The sequence below is a fragment of the Zootermopsis nevadensis genome, unplaced genomic scaffold (genome assembly GCF_977971745.1).
Source record: "Zootermopsis nevadensis isolate Lab colony 2312 unplaced genomic scaffold, Znev_1.0 Znev_ptg000021l, whole genome shotgun sequence".
In the NCBI taxonomy this organism is placed as follows: Eukaryota; Metazoa; Arthropoda; class Insecta; order Blattodea; family Termopsidae; genus Zootermopsis; species Zootermopsis nevadensis.
This window is the reverse complement of record NW_028259153.1, coordinates 8987049-9008209: the sequence shown is the minus strand read 5'-3', so window position 1 is coordinate 9008209 and position 21161 is coordinate 8987049. Positions and strand designations below refer to the sequence as shown.

The following is a 21161-nucleotide window of genomic DNA, read 5'->3' as shown; positions in this document are numbered from 1 at the left end:
TTACCATTTCTTGTAAGGTCATAAAATATTATTTTTAATTAATGGTTCGATACATGAAACACTTTTTGTTAAAGTAATTTTTTGTACAATATGAAACGACAACATGGCTGCAGAGCGAAATCTGTATTTACATTTAGAAATGATACCGATAATTTTACCTGCTGGCAGTGCCCATTTTAATAATTTGCATGCAGATGCAGGATAAACATGCTTGTAGATGTTGTATAGTTCAATGACACATGTGTTATACGATAAGAATTAACAAACATGGCGACGATGCGAAACTTATGAGTTTATAAGTTAGCCGTTTGATAATGTAGTCAGACTGTGTAGATTGTAAAACTGTACACATAATAAGAGCATTAGACTTATTTGTAGTGTTCTGTCTGCCGACAGGTCCATATGAACAGGATCCTTCCATCCTTTTCTCGGATTGGGACCTGTTCATATACGTTCTTGGCAGATGATCCAGAAGTGGTTTTCCATTGCCTTCTTCTGTGTGTGAATGGAGTAATTGTTGGGATGCCACGGAGAAAACGGGGAAGCCCCCGGAGGAAAACTCCGTGTTGCGTAGACCACGGCCTTGCCCAACACAAGTTATAAATTCGGGCACCGCCGGGAATCGAACCCGAGACCCCAGGATTACAAGGCCAGCCTTCTAACCGCTAGACCACCGTGGCACACCATTAGACTATAGGCATTTAATGTGGTCTATTGACAGGGTCATTGAATAACATATAAATAAATAAGCCTTCGCTACATTTGTATGCATGCCTTGGCAGGTTCCTGCACTTATATTTCATCATAAAACCAATAACCTAGTGCCAAAGTATAGAATAAGTGGATGTTTACTTTCAATTCCCCTGTACGCGTTCATGACGCGGAGACTAGTTGCAACAGAAACTGTGTCTTTCCAATTTAATGTTTTCTGATAAATCTGACGCCTATAGTATAGACATGCTTCTTGTTTTTCTTAACCAAGTTACGTAAATAGAAGTCAGAGTCGATGCGGTTTAAAGCGTGTGGCAGGCATTAAGATCGTGAGATCGAATCTCGCTCGAGGCATTGATGTGTGACCGCGTTTTTCTGTGTTCTGTTGTCCCGCAAAGGTATATAGACGTTTCTACGGGCTACGTGGGTGAAAATACTTTCATATTGGCCTGTAAATTATATAATTTAGATGTGAACTTATAGGTATTTTTAACAGGCTATACAACTATGGCAGACAGCACATGTAGAGGTTATCTCCCTTTTTTTAGAGCGTGGAATTTGTCGGAAGTGTCGGGCCGATTCCGTACTCGTTAAGTTAGGTTCATGGTTGCGTTGACTACAGAACTCACTGGAAAAATTGATATATCTTATATAGATTTTGAATAAGATAATTCAAATCCGTTAAGCAACAGACAGTCTGTTGAGACATGGAGGAACTTGAGCTGATGGCTACTTCTTTAAGCCTTTGCACACTATTTGTGGCCTCCCATTTCCTGTGAAAAGTATTAAATTATTTAGGCACACAAGAAAAGAACAGCATTCTGTCTGATTTGCCATCAGTTTCCAAATTGTATTTTGAAACGGTTCGCTGGAAAATATTCGTAATAACCTCGGCCTATTTTACTTTAAGGTAAGACGTTACATTTCCCCTTTCCATTTTATACCACTTGATCTGATCGTATTAATTATGGAATTTACTTAATTGTATTCCTATGGGCCTATAACTATAAATTATGGTAAAATTTCCTTCATATTTACCTACAACACTATGCCTAGGAAAATTATGGAACCAGCTAATTGGGCTAAAACTCATCACTCTCTTATCTCTCAAGTGAATTTATGAGAATGAGTGGAGCCTTGCCTCCACATCCCAATTAAGTATTAGTGACTAGATGTTTAGTCATGTGGCGTTATTTAAGAAACAAATAGTTGCATTCCAACGCTATTAGTATTCACAATATTAAGTAAGATTTCAGTTTATCGCGGCACCGACTATGAAGATGGCTGTCTTCTGGGTTGTTGCGCAGTGTTGTGTGATAGAAGTTTGCCGACGTTTCAGAGGTGCTTGCTATCTCTCCATCCAACCCTCCATCATCAGGCTGACACGCCCTGATGATGGAGGCAGAAAGCACCTCTGAAATATTGGTAAACTACTAGACCACACGGCGCAATATCCTAGAAGACAGCCATCCTTGTTCACAATATCAATCCAAATAGATTCTTCATGATATAATAAAGATGTTTTAAATATGTCTTCGTATGTGAAAGTATAAAATAGCCTGTCAGAAGTGTAATTAGTTGGACATCCGTACGGTTAAGTCTATGAAATAAACGTTCCTATATTCTGCGAGCGTATATAAGGACTTATGGACGTCACACAACTTTCATGCTTGAATTAATTTTGTTACATATGTAACACATTTACTTGAGAAGTGACAACACACAAACATTTTCTTATTGCTCTGAATGGTGTGGGAAGCAGTCTCTTACTTGGCTAGGCATTATCGTGTATGCAACCACATTGACATCATGGCGAGGCGGGTTGCATACTGGGGACATATTGTAGGGGTTGGGCGGTGTCCCGTTCCTTTTCTAACGAGGGAGGAGCCGCGCCACGATCCCGACCAATCATAGACGTCGTATTGTTCCCCATTCGTTACGGTCCACAACCCAAGCTGATACTATGAGACTCTGAACCTTATAAGACTTGTGGATTGTGATAAAAAATTTTGGATGAGGTTCGAGGGTTGGATGGGTGGTTGGTATGAAGGGGATTAAGGGAGGAGTGAATGGGTAAAGAGAAGGGGCAGTTTGAATTTGGAGGGGATGTAAAAGGAGAGAGTAAAATTTTCGTGTCACACCACACGGAGGGTCTGGTCCATGTGTGAAGTCTTGGCTACTGTGTGAGTCGTATTTTGAAGCCAACTTCTTTTTGTGAGACGTACGAATGTCGCTTTGAAAATATTGCAGTCAGAATTATGGCAAGTGTCTTCATTGTGAGGATTGTGACTCATGCTGTGTTGTGAAGAGGGGGCTAGGTTCGGTACTGGATGGGTGCTCTTGTGTTGGTCTTGCCATGATCGTATACAGAAGCGACATACCTCTGACACCGCCTCAGTCCAGCCCGGAGTCTCACGGACTATTTGGACCTGACTTGGAGCCCGAGATTCGAATCCCAAGGCACTGCCCAGCCGCCTTCCTCAGTGAGTCTTACTGTTTGTTTGTATCGCTTGACGTCAACATTTGGCATTTGGTTATGGGGTCCATATCGCTGCGTATAACATACCGGACCGTGATTTAATGGTGACTGCTATGATATTGACTACAAATAGGCTATGGAACTTTTTGTGTACCTCACGACCCATCTTTCGTAACTTTCCTCACTTTTAACTTGTACTCCCGTCAGCTGTTAGGTCTTCCAAGTGGCCTCTTTCCTTCAGCTTTTCCAGACAAAGTTTTGTATGCATTTCTGATCGCTAAATATAAAAAGTAGCATACGTTTTTAATTATGGCAGATGTAGTAATTGTTATATAAATCCTACCCCCAGCTGTAGAAACCAGAGATCAGACCTGTTTTGAGTTGTTTTTCTATCTTATTAATAAAACATATTATTTTTCAGAGGCTAAGTCTTGTAAGTTTCCGGAATTTGAAAAAGCTGGAGAAAACCGATTATGGGAATATTCACCATATGTATCCTTGGCTTGTTACTAGGGTGGTCATGGGCGGGACATGTAGCACACATGGTAGAAGTGAGAATTGTATGCAAAGTTTCGGTGAAAACTCCTGAAGGGCGGGAAAGGATCGTTTGGAAAATTTAGACGCAGCTGGGAGGAGAATATTAACACGAATTAAAATTGTGACAGCGTAAATTGGATTCATTTGTCTCTGTAAATGGCGGGGAACTTCTTTATTAAAACAACAAACTTTCTAGACGATATCAATCGTCACAAACATTCAGATTTCTTGATTAGTTGGGCGACTATTAGCTTCTCAGTATGTTCTTTGCTGCATGTAATTAGGTTCAATATGTTAACGACAACACAGGTAAGGTGTTTAGTCCACAAGAAACTCTCTTATTCTTTATACGCCTATTTATTTCCTTTGCCTCAATATTTTATGATAAATAGGTCGAAAAGTTTAAGGAAGAGCGTTAATATAAATGTTCATTTTCGACTATAAAATATTAATCTCATTAATGGTTATAAATTTGTAAAAATACGCTCGACTTCCCATCACGGATGGATAAGAGCTAATGGAGACATAGGACGAGCAATTCAGTCTCTGTGTCAAAATTAATTGGGCCCATTTATCAAAACTAAACAAAATTACGTTCCTTTATATGCTGAAAATGTTTATTTCTGGAGTGAAGTGGCTGGAGTGTGAAGATAATTACTGAATCATTTTGTGTCAAGATTATGATGCCATCGAAGTTTAACTTCATTTCCCTTTCGTTCATCCACCTTTATCTTGCTGAAAATGATGTGGTATTGGCAATGTTAATTTTTATTTTATAGACATAAAAATAGACTAATAGTCTGTATGAATAATTATGTAAAACTAAGGGGGGAGAGGGGATTTTGTTCATTGGCTTCATGTATTCTTTGTACACCTTAAGCATTTATCATTCCACAAGACCCAAAATCCCTTAACACCAAATTATCATTAACCAACGTTTACTTATTATATAGACAGATATTTCATGACGTTCTTTTTTTTTACTGGAGAAAATTCACAGTATGTAAGCAATAAATTATATAGGTAGACAGGTTACGTGATAAATACACGAAGTAACTTGAAACAAAAGTGTCTGATATCGATAATTGGGATACGAAGTGTCGTTGGGTATGCAGAAGTGGTCGTGGCCTATTACACTTATCTTTAATCAATCTAGAAACTTTTAGAAATCGCTATGCGCTTGCTCTATGTCTGGGATAAAGCGGCCAGAGCGTAAAGTTGACCATTCCCTTCCAACTGTAGAATGCGCGGTGCCCACAACCTACTTTCCCATACCACATTTTGACGTATTTGACTTGATGTGCAGCAGTCAGCTTTGCGATTAGGACTCTTTACTCCCTGGAAATTGGTAAACAGTACGATTTGGTTAGGCGGTTGCATTCGCTTCAAGGCTAATGGCAAAAACAAATTGAACTCCAGTTGTCCAGATCACACACAAGCAAAGCGGCCCAAAGTCTCAGTTGAAGTTAGCAGTTGAATGCAGTATATAATAATTAATTAACTCTAGAGGGAGTCCTTCTTGAGAAACTATAGTCTGAGAGCTAGTTAAGAAATTCCGTGGATTTGATCCCAACCGAGGGTTCAATACCGTGTTCAAAAGGCCCTGCCACTGGATCTATCCCAAGCCACTTGAATCCAGTTCACGCCTCAACGCTGTTTCCCTTATATCCGTTTTATTATCTTGCTGTCCATTCCTAGATCTTTCTCGAGTGATCTCTTACTGCCAGACTCACTTATTTTTCATCTGCCCCATACGTACTGCATGTCCTGCCAATCTCATGCTTCTTGATTTGATGATTCTAGTAATGTTTTACGAAGAATGAAATTTACGAAATAAATTGGTGCTCTGTCTTTCGGAAAAAAAAAACCTGTATAATAATCTATTCGTTTTTTGATAACCGGCAAAAGGAAGGTGCTTGGTAGCGTTTCCGGTATGTAACCGCTCTTAATTTCTTCATAAATTCATTTTCTTATTTTCCTTTTTGTTCCAAAATATTTTAACTTTGCCACGTTTTCAGTGTATTTTTGTAGAATTTATATCAGAATCTTTCCCGCAGCCTGGATACGTTCTTTCTGCTTTTACCCCCAGAACGACTTCCTTAGTAGCGTCAAATATAGCTTCTGTGATTCTTCTTATACCTGTTTTCAGTAAATTTGACGTATACTTAACATTGCAAATTCCAAGTCAGTTCTATTTTACGTTTTTATTTTATCCCAGTGAATTTGTTTAAGTTCGAGGTCGTGTGTAATATTTGGTAACACGCTGGATTTAAAAGCCCTCAAGCTGTAGGACCACCACTGTTCGGCTATCCGCGGATGCTCTTTCAGTACATACTCAGCTACCCTTTGTGTATGGAGGTTTTAAGTATAATATAGATTTTTAAATGACTGTATTGTAAGTTTTGCAGACAAAACTTTGCTTTTCTAAGCCATTAAATTCTTCGCTGTCTCTTAATCTTTGGCACGGTGGTAGCTGTATGTACCACCTGCTGAAATATCCAGTAATCCTGCATTTTACCAACAGAGTGTATTTATGGTTAACATATGATTCTTCCTACACAACTATTTACTCTTTGTACGATTTGAGGTTCTCACGGCGATGAATATGAAGATGCCTTTCTTCTGGGCTGTAACACCTTGTAGTCTGGTGGAACTTTACCGACGTTTCAGAGGTCCAGAAGACAGCCATCTTCTATACACGCCCTGCACTTGACTTTTATGAAATAAATCGCAGAAACTATTCATGCAATGGCTACAAAATTTTACAGACATACAGATTTTTTCTACGATGACATTCTTTTTCAAGTTCATAAAATCAGGAACTTATTTTTTATAATGTATTTTTGTAATCGATATTTTCCCACATATGTACAAACAAAAATTCGAAATCTATGTGTTTATTTATTTAGAGATCTTTAAAAAATGAATTTATTTTGTCGCCCTAAAACACAAAACAAATTCCCCTAAGTTTAACACAGTTATGTAAAAAGTGGTGTGTGCTTTTTTTAATTACAGCCTGCCTCCCCAAGTGTCTAGATTATTCAGGAGCTAATTCTGTATTGCTTGATCACAGTTTAGCTGTTTCTTGTCTCCTTACAGCCAGCATCCCCAAGTGCGGTGGTTGCCAGGAATTGATTCTGGACCGCTTTATCCTGAAGGTGCTAGACCGAACGTGGCACGCTAAGTGCCTAAAGTGCAGTGAGTGTAGCGGACAGCTCAGCGACAAGTGTTTCGCCCGCAATGGTCAGGTTTTCTGCAAGGAGGACTTCTTCAAGTGAGTACTCACTATAGATTAGTTGTCGGAGGTCGATGGCATCTCAGACGCCTTCCATGTTGTAATGTGGACTCGGCGTACTTTAAAGTCGGGATTTTTGGCGTTTCTATCTTTCACGTTTTCTTACAGGCTGTTTTACGAAGTCAGACACGTGACTGTAATGTCAATGTTTTAATTTCTACAGAAAGAAAATGTGTCATAAATAAATAAAAAGCGTTTAAAAGTGGGGATTGGATTTTAATGGCTCAGATTTAGGTGTAGTGGAAGGTCTCTTTAAAAAGGGTAATGGACTTACGAGTATCTTAAATGTACTTATAGTTAATGTCTGGCTCGGCTTTGAAATTGTTAACTTTTCATAGAATAGTCTTTACCATAATATTAATAATTTTAATAATTAATTTGGGTTCAGTTAGGCTGTAATTATTTATGTATTACATCTATAAAATTTAAATCAGTTATTTTAATCTCAGTAATAATAAGTTCTGGAGACGAATTTCTTGCATATAAGAGGCCTGCTGTAATATTTCTCGAAAAGCTATATTGCTGAAAAATTTGACTAAAACGCCATAATTGTAGTGGGGGGAGAGGTGGCCTTGCGAATTCTACTACCATTTCAGTGTAACAGCTTTTGCTTGAGTCGTACAGCACAGACGCTGATTTGTCATCCCAACGTTGACTCACAGTTGTTTCGGCATGAGTAGTACTGGCGGGCGGTTGAGTAAAACTGCCTCTCCATCTCTCAATCTGTGAACAGCACGTAGTCATTTTTATAAATTGCCACACAGTATAAATCTATTCCCCATTTTAATAACCTTGCAGTCCGCGAGTCCAAAAGAAAGAATCAGTTCGGTCTTAGGTCTGGGAAAGTTTGATGATCCCTAATCTAAACTTTTGCCGTCGTGAAAACCTCAGATCTCATAAAATTCGTTCATGTTTCTCTGTCTGGCATCTCCACACAACGCACAATGTCCAGGGAACATTCTTACATAAATACCATGTTTAAACATGAGCAAACTTCTTGGCGTGAGGGCGACAGTTCCGATCGGCTCCTAACGGTCGAGGAGGAAGTTTTGGCGACGCCATGTTCAAAAAATTTATCTCAGGTTTGAGTTCTGGATCGCAATTAAGTCGTGCAGTTGAGTCCATAGTGTGAAACGTGTTTTAAGACTTCGTTTTCCTGACAAATATAAATAATGAATCAAGTGGTTCACTTCATGGGGTCAAATGTATTGTCAATGACGAGAAATATCGCTATTTCTTAGAATTGTTACGTTATCCACACGCCAAATTGTTTTCTCATATTTATATGTTCCCTCAGTTCTGCATTTAAACGCCTGCCTGATGTGCGTTCAAAGTCTCAAACGCTCAAGAATTGCAGGACGTCTCATCTGACTTGAGATCCGCGAATCTCAGTGTGTGGGATGGTGAATTGCAATAATGAGCGGTGCGTGGTGCTGTGGGTGCTTCAGGCGGTACGGGACGAAGTGTGCGGGCTGCGAGCAGGGGATTCCCCCCACTCAGGTGGTCCGGAGAGCCCAGGACAATGTATACCACCTGCAGTGTTTTGCCTGCGTCATGTGCAGCCGGCAACTCAACACGGGTGACGAGTTCTATCTTATGGAGGACCGGAAACTGGTCTGCAAGCCCGACTACGAGGCAGCCAAGACTAAAGGTAGGCCTGCCTTAAGCTTCGTTTGATGTACGTAGAAGATGGGAGTCCCCCGTCCTGTTAATTTATGGTGGCCTCTGACAGGTACAGGCAATGGCTGTGTTGGTAGCGGGAGACGTAAGGCAGCGTAGATGTATGGATCAGCTGAGAAACATTTGACCTACTGTCAAATTATAATATATATTAATGTAGTATCATTCAGAAATGTTGCTGTTGAAAAAGTACATTTTTGATTGGTGATTACTTTCTTTGATTGACCCCTCAAATTCATTCGTTATTAAATTAATATGGGCAACATACTAAAATTAATATTTTCATGTTCGCCAGTCTTACTGCGTTAAACTCCCCGCACACTTACCTGCGCAGTCAAACCTACCGCCTTCATAAAATAACAGGACTTTGTTTTAAATTTTAAGAACTGAGGAATATAATGTTGGGTGGGGGAACAACATTTCTCTAACTTTTGTTACCTCATATGTACCTTCTTACCATGCGATAATACTTTATAGAAATCGAATGAACAACTGTTTAGATGAACAAGCCTACCTAACAGGTTACATCAGCGGTAATTTTTAACTTGTTTTTGAAAAGTGGCCGAATATAATTTTGGGATTTTGTAACAATGGAGGGAGCATCAACGCACTGAGTGTTTTTGTTTGATGAATTTCTTCTCTGCCGTCCTTTTGTATGAACCAAACCGTAACGAGCCGAGTTAAGTCGTTGCTATGTGGTGCAGTCTCGGAAACTGAAGCGTACATCAAAAGTTGAGTTCCCCCTCTTACATTATTAATTACTGTAGAATGAATTGGGACAGAATGACCTATGAAAGTTTAGCTAATATGAGAAGTGAACTCGACGGCGAAAAGCGACAATTGGAGACATGAAAATACATGTCAAATTTCAGGTTTTAACGGCGGTGAGTCCGAAGATGGCTGTCTTCTGGGTTGTTGCGCCGTGTAGCCTAGTAGAAGTTTACTGACCCCTTAGAGGTCCTTGTTACTTCAGTCATGATGACCCAATCTTTTATATTAATACTTAAACTTTGGGGGAAATATTTGTGTCTTTACAAAATTTAGAAAGGTTTTTCTCAAAAGTTGTTCGTTGCATGTTCGTCCTACGTCCTACGCTTTAGTTGTGTGAATAACGACTTTTTCCCTAGACAGAGAGTAACGCTATTTCGTGTGTATCTTACAGTAGCTATTTATGTCTAACTACAAACATTGTTGTTATGCGCAGACGGGGGTTGTCTGGATGGGGATCAGCCCAACAAAAGACCACGCACAACCATCACAGCCAAGCAGCTGGAGACGTTGAAACTGGCCTATAACAACAGCCCGAAGCCCGCAAGACATGTGCGAGAACAGCTCAGTCAGGACACGGGGCTGGACATGAGGGTTGTACAAGTGTGGTTCCAGAACAGGTCAGTACCGCCGTAGCACTCCTGCTTCGTAATCGGGAGATCCCGTATTCAATTCTCCCGGCCCGAAGACTGGCTATTCTGACTCAGATTCTTCGTGGTTTTCTTCAGTCTCTTCATGAAATGCCGGTATAGGGTCTTTGGCCAGATCAGGACAGCTTCTTTCCATATCTTTCTTAATTAATTATTCACTATTAATTATATTATATGACGCTATATAATGTTAGATATTTATAACGTCCTTAAATAAACGACAAATAATATTAAGAATTTAGAAAAGTTTGTCACTAAGATACGACGCTAGGGACGAATTTCTAAGTTCCCTTGCAGAATATTAAGCTTCCACATTTAGTCACATGCGAATTGTATAGAAACTGGATAGATGTCGGTACAGTGACTAGGCTGTGGGTTAGGTGAACGCCGTTCGATTCCCGGCAGCTCAGAAATCTTCCTCTTTGCCACCACGTCCATATACGCTCTAAGGTTCACCCAGCGCCCTATCCTATGGCTACCACAGGATCTTTCCTCTGGGTCAAAGCGGCTGGGGCGTGAAGCTGTGGACTTTCATCCATGTTGTACTGAGGTTAAAAATGCGTTATACCTAATCTTCTCCTTACTGCCTCATGGTGTTGTGCTTAATTAAACACAGTAATCATTTTTTTTTTACCTTTACTTCAGTTTCGTTACGTAGGGATCACAGTGCCATATCTTCAGAAAATTTGCTGATCAGATCGGTACAAGTTAACAAAGATCCAGTCTTGAAGCAAAAAAACGACAAGGTTTATCGGTGTGTCAGGTGTCTTAACCAAACGCGACACTTGGGACCATAGCTCTGGTGATGGCCGAAATGCGTGTGTTTAGGTGATAGAACAATTAATGTGATTAAAATTATTGAAATGAGCAGTATCTCTCACTGTAACAGCGCATTCAGATAACATCGCTTATTAAAATTGTTAAATGCGTGCGTACAATAATTCAAGGTGAAAGATGATATTTCTACTTAGCCTTCTTTAATTGAAGTTGTTTTCGGCTCTCTCTCATTAAATATGTTGTGCTCTGCGCATTTAGAATGCTCCTCTGTTTTTTTTTTCTCGAGAACAAGACACCACAACGGGGAAGAACAGATAGAACTTTTGTCTTGTTCTTGTAAGGCTTTGTTCCAACATCACAACGCTGCTCGGGGAAGTCCCCAAACCCTCAAGACATTCCTTGTAGCCTGCTATTGATCAAGGTGGCAGTGTGGGAAGAAAGACGGAGAGAATAAATATGGCTTCTTTTTGACAGCCTCTCATATCAAGTCTAGGCACGAATCCTGATTGGTCCACTCTTCAATACGTCACTTTTCATCCCCTATTCCCCCTACGACTAACATTACTGTTTCCTTTTCCTCGTTTTCGTTCTATTCATTCACCCTTTCCCCGCCACACGTCATTCCCTCTTGGGACTTAAAAAATCCAGAACGCTAAAGAGAGAGTTGCAGAAAAAATGAGGGTGGTTTTTTAGTACAGGGAGGGTGAGTTGAAAAGGAGGATGATCAACAAATTGAAACGAGGCCGCCAGCTCTTCTGAAAGCAGGAAAGAAAAGGGGAAGAAATCGCAAGTGGTGAAGAGGTTGTGGGGGCGGGTTTAGAAATAAAAGTATCTAGAAGACAAATGGAAAGGAAAAATCCATACGGCTTGGGGAATTTTCCAATAGTTAACGTATCTCTTCTCGGCCTTTTTGGACATGCCAAGAAGACAAGACATTCAGCTTCCAGACACGCAACATTAAATTAAATTTACATACTTTAGGGTTAGGGAGGGCACGAATCGCTTAAATTATGTATCAACAACCCTTTGAAGCACGAAGGTGATATAAATAATATTTTTTTAAAAAATTGGTTTGCTATCACAAATAAGACACAGTGACTCCAACAACAAAAAATGTTTGTTATGCTGTTAAATAATTACTATTTATTCTGAGAATCATACGAAATTCATACAGTTACTTGGGCAAATTGTAAAGTTATTGAATTTTAAAATAGCTGGTACACACAGTTACCACCGCGCTTAAAGAGTTTATCAATCCAAAAATTATTGCCAGGGTGCAAATTGTTATAGTGAATACAACAGAAATTGAAATGTACTCGTTTGCTGAGATTACTTTGTTTCGCAACCTACAGAAGCCAACAGCCGACACTAGTTTATAAATCTTTAAAAAAAAATGCAAGAAACCTCACCTTCCATATTAGAGCAGCAGAATTGTAATTCACATCGTACGGTTATGCAGACGACACCTGTAGTAAGTGTGTTTGGTATGACACATTTTTCTCCAAGTCAGTTAAGAGCGTACAGAATATAGTGAATCACGAACACACGTGGAAATTCTGTTCATTCCAGTATGAATCTGTTCTTATTCACGTGTTAACAGTTGCGACCGTTCTCAGGTGTCTTTCGGAAATAAATTTCGACATGACTTGCATTTAGCCTACATGCAGTTTCTTCAAGTCATCTGCATAAAACAGTACCCGAAGAGGCTTATATCTTCGATGTAGGCTAAATTTTGTCAAGGCATTTTGATTTAAGTTTGAATAATTTTCAGTCGTCTTGACTGGTAGACGTTTTTATCAGTGACTGCTCTTCAGTTTGGTGTTACGTGTTGTCTTGTTTCAGAAGAGCTAAGGAGAAGCGGTTGAAGAAGGATGCCGGACGAACACGCTGGAGCCAATACTTCCGTTCCATGAAAGGAGGCTCGTCACCACGTCACGAGAAATTGCACGACAAAGACGATAAGATGGACCTCGAGTCCAACTTCAGCCACACGCACGGTAAGAACATGTCTACTTGTTACCAGTTTGCTCCACTTGGAGGAGCAAAGCATATCCGAGGTTCGTTGACCGTTACAAATAATGAAAGTCCACGTGACGTAGCCGGCCTGGTAGACAGGTGATGTGCGCTTGCGTAACATTCCTATTCCTGAGTTGAAAACATTATTCTTTAGTGCAAAGATAGTTCTCTCACGTCTTTGTCGCTTAACACTGCTTCCTTGTCTGTAGTATCGTTATTTGGTTGTTTTCTGATTATTTTATAACTTCCAATGTTTTAAAGTACCATCAGTAAAGTTGACATTAAATTAGAATAGGCTCGACGTTTTTCGGTCTCATAGTAGTGCAGCACGTGACTTCCGATGCCTCATACGTCACAGGGACTTGTTTAATTCTAGTGCACTGTACGATTGCCAGGTGAGCGACTATCTAAACTGGGAAAGTGTTGGTAGAAGGAGGAGGTGCGCTATTGTTCATTGCGAAAACATACAAATTCTAATTATCGCCAACTTCTAAATGTAATATCACCCACATTTCACAAACACATATACGCGAACATGTGCAATATTTTACAACCGCAAGTGAAAACCACTTGAAGAATAAAGTAATTGTGTGGTAAGTAATTTTATTCAGAATGGATAGTAGCATGAAAATTTTTACTGGAGTGTATATATCTCTGTCACATGATGTGACGTATTCGACCACGCCTCTTACCAGCCAGTGGTTTTCAGTTCGCGAGCGGTCAGTCAGCTGATGGAGCCAGCCGTGGTAAGCGGAGGGAGAGAAAACAGCCAAACGATGGCATAAGGCTCTTCAGTAACGTAACTTGAGCACGGATATATTTGTTGTCCAATATTGCAGAATACTGACAAGCTAGTGGTCGCTCAGTGTTATTTGTATTGACCTAAGCCCTTGATACCAAACACCAAAAAATTGTTGTATAAGGCAGAATGAGTACTGATTGATACATGTAATAGGATTTGGAAGGAGACGATCGAGGCCTAATTAAAGGTAAGACGTACTAAAGCGAAAGTTGCCTTGAGTTAAGTAGGAAAATTATCGGTCTCCGGGCCGATATTTGAACTGGGACCTCCCGAATACGAAGCAAGTGCAGTGAAACTTAAAAATGTTAGTCAGGTTCTCTACAGTACACATTTTTCACTTGGAAACAAATTTGAAAGTCGCCCAGTCGCTGTGTTGAGGCTAGACACGCAGACGCTCGTCATTCGCTCTGTGACGTAACATATGTAGAAGTCAGTCAGGTGGATAATACGTCACCACTGCGCCACCCCTTACGTGACTTTTTATGTTGCTGTAGTAATTCAGGGGGAAAACAGCTCAGATGGGGTGGGAAAGGTGGATCTAATGTTTAACAACAGAGTCGCCGATACAAATCTGAGGACGTCTCCATGAATCCCTAATGCGATTAAACCATCTGTTACATTATAATGCCGTGAATAGCTGATGTCATTTCATGGCTCGGCTGATTATAATGTCCTCTTCCCCTTCTTGCAAATGGATGTATACAAAAAAGAGCACTAAACTCCATTCTTATTACAGAATCGGGTTAGTCGTTAAAGCATTCTCGATCCTTATCGAAGTAGCGAGACTATGCGATGCGATATAAAAGTCAGACATTAAATAAATTGATAAAACTGTTGCTTACCACGTGACACAAATCAGATAATATCAATGTTTTTTTGCCTACTTTCCATTCTTATAATAATGTGTTTTTATACGGTAATTACTTTTCAACCAATAAAGGTCAAGGTAGTGAAATGTAGGGGCGATGTGCTGAGCATGAGGCTAGGGTAAGGGAAACAAATAATGCATATCAAATTTTGGTTGGGGAAACGTCTTGAAGAACGCCCTCTTGGAATACCTAAGAGACAGAAGGATAACACTGAGACAAATTTTTGGAAAACAGACTTTGAAGATGGAGAAGTGGAGATATTGGACTTGGAGTTGTATTACAGTGTTGCGTCTCTTCTTGGTTTGCAGACCTCAATAGCAATGATAGCTACGGGACGGTGGTAAACCTAGGACTGGAGCAAGACGGGTCGTCACCCCACAGCGCGGGGAGTCGCGCCCCGCACTTCACTCTGCATGGGGGACCAGCCACGCCACCTTATCTGTCATCCAGTCATTCACCAACTCCGCCCCACCCCGCCCTAGGACCCAACTTCCCTTACTCCACAGGAGAAGGGCTCGCGGTCTACACAACCCTAGGTAAGTCTCACTTCTTGTTCTCTAAATTTGAGATGTAGGGCGTAGTATTATAGGACGTGTGTGTTGGTGTAATGTTGCGGGTTACCGCCATCTTTGCTCCTCTCACTTCCTAGATCGCTAAAATGTCATATTCTTACGAATACAGAGGAACACGATAAACATAACCTTACTTTTCAGTTCCAAGCTCAGAATGTAGGATTTTGATAAGGATCCTTTGCAGTTTTTCTTTCTTTTCTTTATCTTCCATTATTCTTCATTATACTTTTCTGTCTTTGACTTTTTCCCTTTCTCTTTACTTTTCTTCCTTCCTTTCTTATGAACTTTCTTTTCTTTATTTGCCTCCTGAGTCATCAATCTGAAGACATCATAACAGCTATTCTCACTTACACTCTATAATGGTGTTGTAGGTCAGGGGCCCCCTCCCGGGGCCCACCTGCCCCCTGGACATCCAAGCCTGACCAGTGGACCAGCTTCTGACCTCAGCAACAGCAGCAGCACCCACGGCTACCCTGATTTCCCACCCAGCCCTGATTCTTGGCTGGGTGAGGTCAGTACCTCATCTGGGCCCCAAGCGAGTGGTGCAGCCCCCCAGTACTGACCCCGCCACCTCTCATAGCAGAGGATGAACTAGTTCCTCAAGACGAGGTTAAAAGGTGGAGCTATAAGACAGCGTCACTCTAGTCATGTGCAATCAGAGAGTTCGGGTCGCAAATATAAGAATCTGTCTTACCGCTGCCTCTTGGAGGATCTGGGATCTCTCTCCTGTATCAATCTCGGAACATGTTTCATTCTTCAGTGTTTTGTTTTCTGATACATCTTCATATGTACATAAAAGTACTCCGTTACTGAATAAACAGTCAAAACCTTGCCGAGTGAAACGCTTAAAGAAAGGAAAACATCTTCATTAAACATCAAAGTATAGTGTGTTTACTGATAAACCAGAATAAAACTGTCACTTCAGGCTCTCAGCACAAACTGCATGACTCACTGCCAAGCGCTATAAGATTTTTCCTGATACGAATCAAGTATCACTTCATACAAACAATAATTAAACATAAGTTCTGGTAAAAATTGATGAACTAAAAGGCTATCTAAGTGAAAACAGATAATGTGCATCTGCTGGTTAAATGTCGATTGTGGTCTTCTGGATTGTGATGTCACGTAATCTTGCTGTGTTATTTCCAACCCTGAAGATGGAGGTGATATATTTCTCTATACCTATAAGACTACATGGCATCACAATCCAAATGACCACAATTAACATCTTCACAGGAAAACATGAAGTATCAGATATCTGGTTTAGCGGCGACAAATGATAGTTCAGTTTGTAATTTTGTGGTCGGACCTCGTGGTATTTTCTGTGTCATAAATGTCTAAATGATTTCTTGAAAACAGAAAATTTACTATTAAATCCCATGTAAATAATCAAATATATATTATAATAAATATAAAGCGAAGATAAGAAAGGCGCTCCACATAGACTTCTATTCTAACGTATTCTGAGGAGTTCCTCAAAGGACAAAGTGCTGTATGCCATTTTTCCATCAGTACACAAGACTGGGTATTCAGAATTTTAAAATCAATTTTGTATTTGATAATACACAGATGCTCATAATACTGCCTGAAATGGATACGATAGACAAACATTTGTTTAGAATCCGAACTATATGTGGAAGGACTTAGGGGCCTTTACCAAGTCTTCTCTTGTTTGTTAACCAGCTCCTCAGTCATAGGGAGATCCCAGTGCCACCAAGTGGGGGTTGTGAGAACTATAGTGATGAGTCTTCTCTGTTATATTTGTCAAGGGCTCAGATGAAAAAAACAAACAAAAGAAACAACTGATGTGGTGTCATGTCCTGTGTTACGATCACATTTTCTCTTAAATTATTGCCGTGTGTGACAAGTTCTGGTAGATGTTTTCATTACTATTTTAAGAAGAAAGAATAATTTCAAGATTAGGAAGTTTGTTGGCTTCTTGGTTATATATTACATTATAACGACACGACTGTGGTACCAGAGACTGAGTGTAGGTGTTCAATCAGACCGTTGCACATATTGTTACTTTATGAGATGTACTGCATTGATATACGAGCTAGTATTGTCCATGTAATATTTACATATTCACTTTGGAGGAAGTGAATTATGTAACTGATTTCAAACTTTCATGACAATTCATTAATAGGTTACTGCTTCCCACTCATCATCACCAACCCCTGACGACACTGGGTCTTTTCACATCCCACACCGATCATCCACTAATCTCTTAAAAGGACTGGTATTGCTTTTTCTTTCTACTGTCTCAGCCATAATTTGGCCCTATATAGGGGATAATACCTCGGTTATCCAGTCCTTATCCAGTCGCTTTACTGACTGAGCAACCCGATGGTGGCAGAGGATTTTACCTCTAGCCTCTGCATCCAGACTGGCTCTGGGGCACACCCAACCTCCTATCCAGTGGGTAAAGCATGGCCTAGGCATGACGCTAACCACTCACCCCCACCTAGTGTCAAAGTTAAGAATGAGTAGGAGCTATACCTCCTCTCCCCCCAAGCGCCTACATGGTGTATAGTGGGACAACTTTTTTGTTCTAATGACTATTAAAAAATAATAAAATTCACATGGTGATTAAATGTAATGAAGTTTTCTCAGATTGTATGTATTTATTTGGAAAGAAATTCTGATGTTTCAGAGAATAAATCCATCTCCATCATACATGCATACACACACATTTTATTACATTCCATGGATCCATAAGATAATCAGATGACAATATTATAAAATACAATTCATACTATTATATAAATTTCACATAATACAAATAAAGGGTTTACCTAAAGTAATGATAAGTTACAAGTAAATCTACCCATTACATACAGAAGATAAATTATCACTTATTTGTAAACAACAGAAATTCATCAGGGATCCATGTCGTGGACACAAATTTTCTGATGAACCCACATGCATGCATGCATGTGTATGCGCGCACATACTCCCTTGCTCATGTACACCTTACAAAGCCTAGTCTTTATTGGTTTTGGGCTATGAAGAACACAGTTTAATTGGGCTTGTCAGCCAGCTCCAATATATTTTTGTTAATGTGAAATATACCAAATTTACAAAATGGATAATACTGGCTCCCCCCACCCCCTTTCTTTCTTTCTCTTGTGGCCAGATGAAATGAGGTTCAAGTTGTACACTAATCTCCTTCAAGCACTCGAAGTGAATTGTTTTGTTAAATATAGTGACATGAATGAATCAAGAAGGAGAGCTGATTCATATACAAATAATGGAAAGACAAAAATTCCATGATACTCTTCCGTCAGTAGATTTATAAGTTCTGGAAAGTATTGTGAATTCATCCTGTTTACAGCAAGTAAGCTTGGGTCAACTGTTTATACAGAATTTCAATACATTTTTAATATAGTTTTTTAAACCTGTTTTACTATGCACTCCTATTTGATATTGTAAAACATTGTTTTGTGGCAATAAAACTGTTTAGTTGGTTCTGTAATTTTTATAGGCAGTGGTAACAGTTGCTATCAGAGACAGGAGTTAAAGGAAACTGATTTTGTTGGCCCAGGACAGGGTTTGGTTAATTCGGTGATGAACCTTGGGTTCCGTAAGCCATCTAAGCAAAAGTGGCAACAGTTAATTTATTATTTCTTTAAAAATGGTCTTAACAGTTGCAGAGGTTAAATAATAAGTGAGATGAGGTTATGTATGGTTAATTAGAAAGAATAATCAAGATATTTCATTCAGTGATCCACTTCAAGGTACTATTTTGGTATGGTATGGTAGAGGGTGACTGAAATGAGGTTATGTATGGTGAATTAGAAAGAATAATCAAGATGTTTCATTCAGTGATCCACTTCAAGGTACTATTTTGGTATGGTATGGTAGAGGGTGACTGAAATGGAAGTAAAATCTCATAAGGATTCGTGCTTCACTCTTATAGTATATCGATGGTTTATAGCAACCAATACCTTCGCTGACCACTGAGCTAATCTGCTCTGTGACATTAAATGTAACAAATAAATTGGATTGTTTTGAGGATCAAGTTTCTGAATTATTTAATAACAATTATTACTCACTCTATGGCTTTTGTAACAATTATAGTTAACAGCATTTCCAAATGTTTAAACTCGTGGAAACATGAATTTAACAGATTAAATATAAAATATGGGACTTTATGTAATATTTAAGCCAGTGTAATGTAGAGATGTAAACAGTTCTGAATTTGTAGTTAATATGTAAAATTAGTATTGCTGGGGAAAAAACTGCAAATTAATTCTTTCTTCAGTGTTGTGTCTGTACTAGTGACCAGCTTTGACTGAACTGCACATCTGCATTTGAAGTCAGCATGTTCTCTTTCTTTGTAGCTACTTCTACAGAAGTACATAACCTCAAATAAGGATTATATCATAATTATGATGAAATGGTTGTTAAACCTTACTACATTATGTGAATAATCAGTTTCATTTTAGTAATTTGAGAGAAAATTGTAGGATTTGAGGTTTTCGTGTCAGTGAGTTTGTAGATGGCTGTCTTCTGGGTTGTTGCGCCATGTAGTCTGGTTGAAATATCTACCAGACTAGATGGCACAAGAACCGAGAAGACGGCCATCTTTAGAGAAAATTATTGAGGAAAATGGAAGAACCAAAATGAAGTTAAAGATTCATTCTGTTTGTTCAGAGCCTCATTCAATATCTTATATTTTAATGCAGTTTAAAATGTAAAGTTGTGTATTAATTTAATTTTTGTTCCCTAGGAATTTGCTGTTTACTACTGCATTGTGAATTATTTCCTATATAAATTCAGTTTACAAGTTTACTTCCTCTTTTGGACATTTAAAATGAATGGTGCACAATGCATAAATGTAAGTCAATTTTACTTCTGTGTGTGTGTTGTGTCAAATTTCTGTATAATATTGTGAGTTGGAAACCAAACTATTATTTAATTTTATTTTCTGATAATTATCTGTTTAAAATTTACTGGAAAGAAATTCTATATTTTGATAAAAATCAGTATCCTGAGGAAATATTGGGATAAAAACAAAGATTTATGTGAAACTTGAAAGTTTAAAGGTTGCCCAATACAACAGAATTTAACTAATCAATTTAATATGAAACATATGATTAAATTTAAATGAGATGGGATTTATATATGTCTATGGATTCGTTGGCTCATTTGAATGTCAGTTTCTGAACTGAAGAGAACTTTATCTCACTGCTGATGCGAGCATAAAATTGTAATATGTGCCATGAATTTTAAAAATCTTACATAAAATTAAGCCCAAGATGATGAATGAGTTATAAGAGAACTGTGTTTAGAGAATCATAGCTTTTGGTGCTTAAATGGCACTTGCTTGAGTTAGGTGGTATAATTGACAGGTTCATTGTAACAACAAACTATATTACTAAAGGAATTCAGCCCTCCAGAACCTCAGCATGTGGCCACAAGATGCTAAGTATCATCTAGTCACTGCAGTATGTTGTATTTGAACTACATTTGCTTGTCCAAGGTTAATAATGCTAGTCATAATCAAATGGAGATAAATATTTATGTTTATTTTAATTTATAATAATATATGGACCATTTGATTTTCAGTACACAATTCCGCTGAAAGTTTTCTTTCATGTTGTGCCCTCCACCCCACTTCTAATGATTCCCTTTCTCTTCCTTCTTCCTTTTCTGGTTTAACAATATCTGTACATTTTCCGGTACCCTTTACGGGTCCCCAACTTTTCAGTTGGCTCAATCTATGGAAATTCGGTAGGACTCCTTAGACGAGTGATCGGCCCGTCGCAAGGCCTCTACCTGTACACAGGACAGCAAAACACAGAAAAACATCCATGGCTTGAGTGGGATTCGAACCCACGGTCCCTGCGACCAAGCGGCACAAGACCCACATCTCAGATCGTGCGGCCACTGCGGACCCCCCTTTCTCTTCCTAATATGGTAAATAATGCCACAGGGTTATCAGAAAGCAGCAGTAGAAGTGAGCAACATCTAGTAAAGATATCAAAATCACAATATGGTAA

General features: G+C 39.2%; 1 protein-coding gene across 3 annotated transcripts in view; it reads left to right on the top strand.

Annotated features, from left to right (window-relative positions):
* Window positions 1–20680, top strand: part of Lim3 (Lim3 homeobox protein) — a 166431-nt gene extending 145751 nt beyond the window's left edge. For 2 of the 3 annotated variants that reach the window (XM_087352534.1, XM_087352536.1), the window contains 6 exons: window positions 6827–7001; window positions 8471–8673; window positions 9907–10090; window positions 12740–12894; window positions 14893–15120; window positions 15528–20680. In XM_087352534.1, the coding sequence (XP_087208660.1) occupies window positions 6827–7001; window positions 8471–8673; window positions 9907–10090; window positions 12740–12894; window positions 14893–15120; window positions 15528–15718 (1136 nt within the window). In that variant the 3' untranslated portion in view covers window positions 15719–20680. Of the gene's footprint in view, window positions 1–2856; window positions 3195–6826; window positions 7002–8470; window positions 8674–9906; window positions 10091–12739; window positions 12895–14892; window positions 15121–15527 lie in introns of those variants that run through there. The other variant, XM_087352537.1, reaches the window with a different exon arrangement.
* Window positions 20681–21161: the final 481 nt, after the last annotated feature.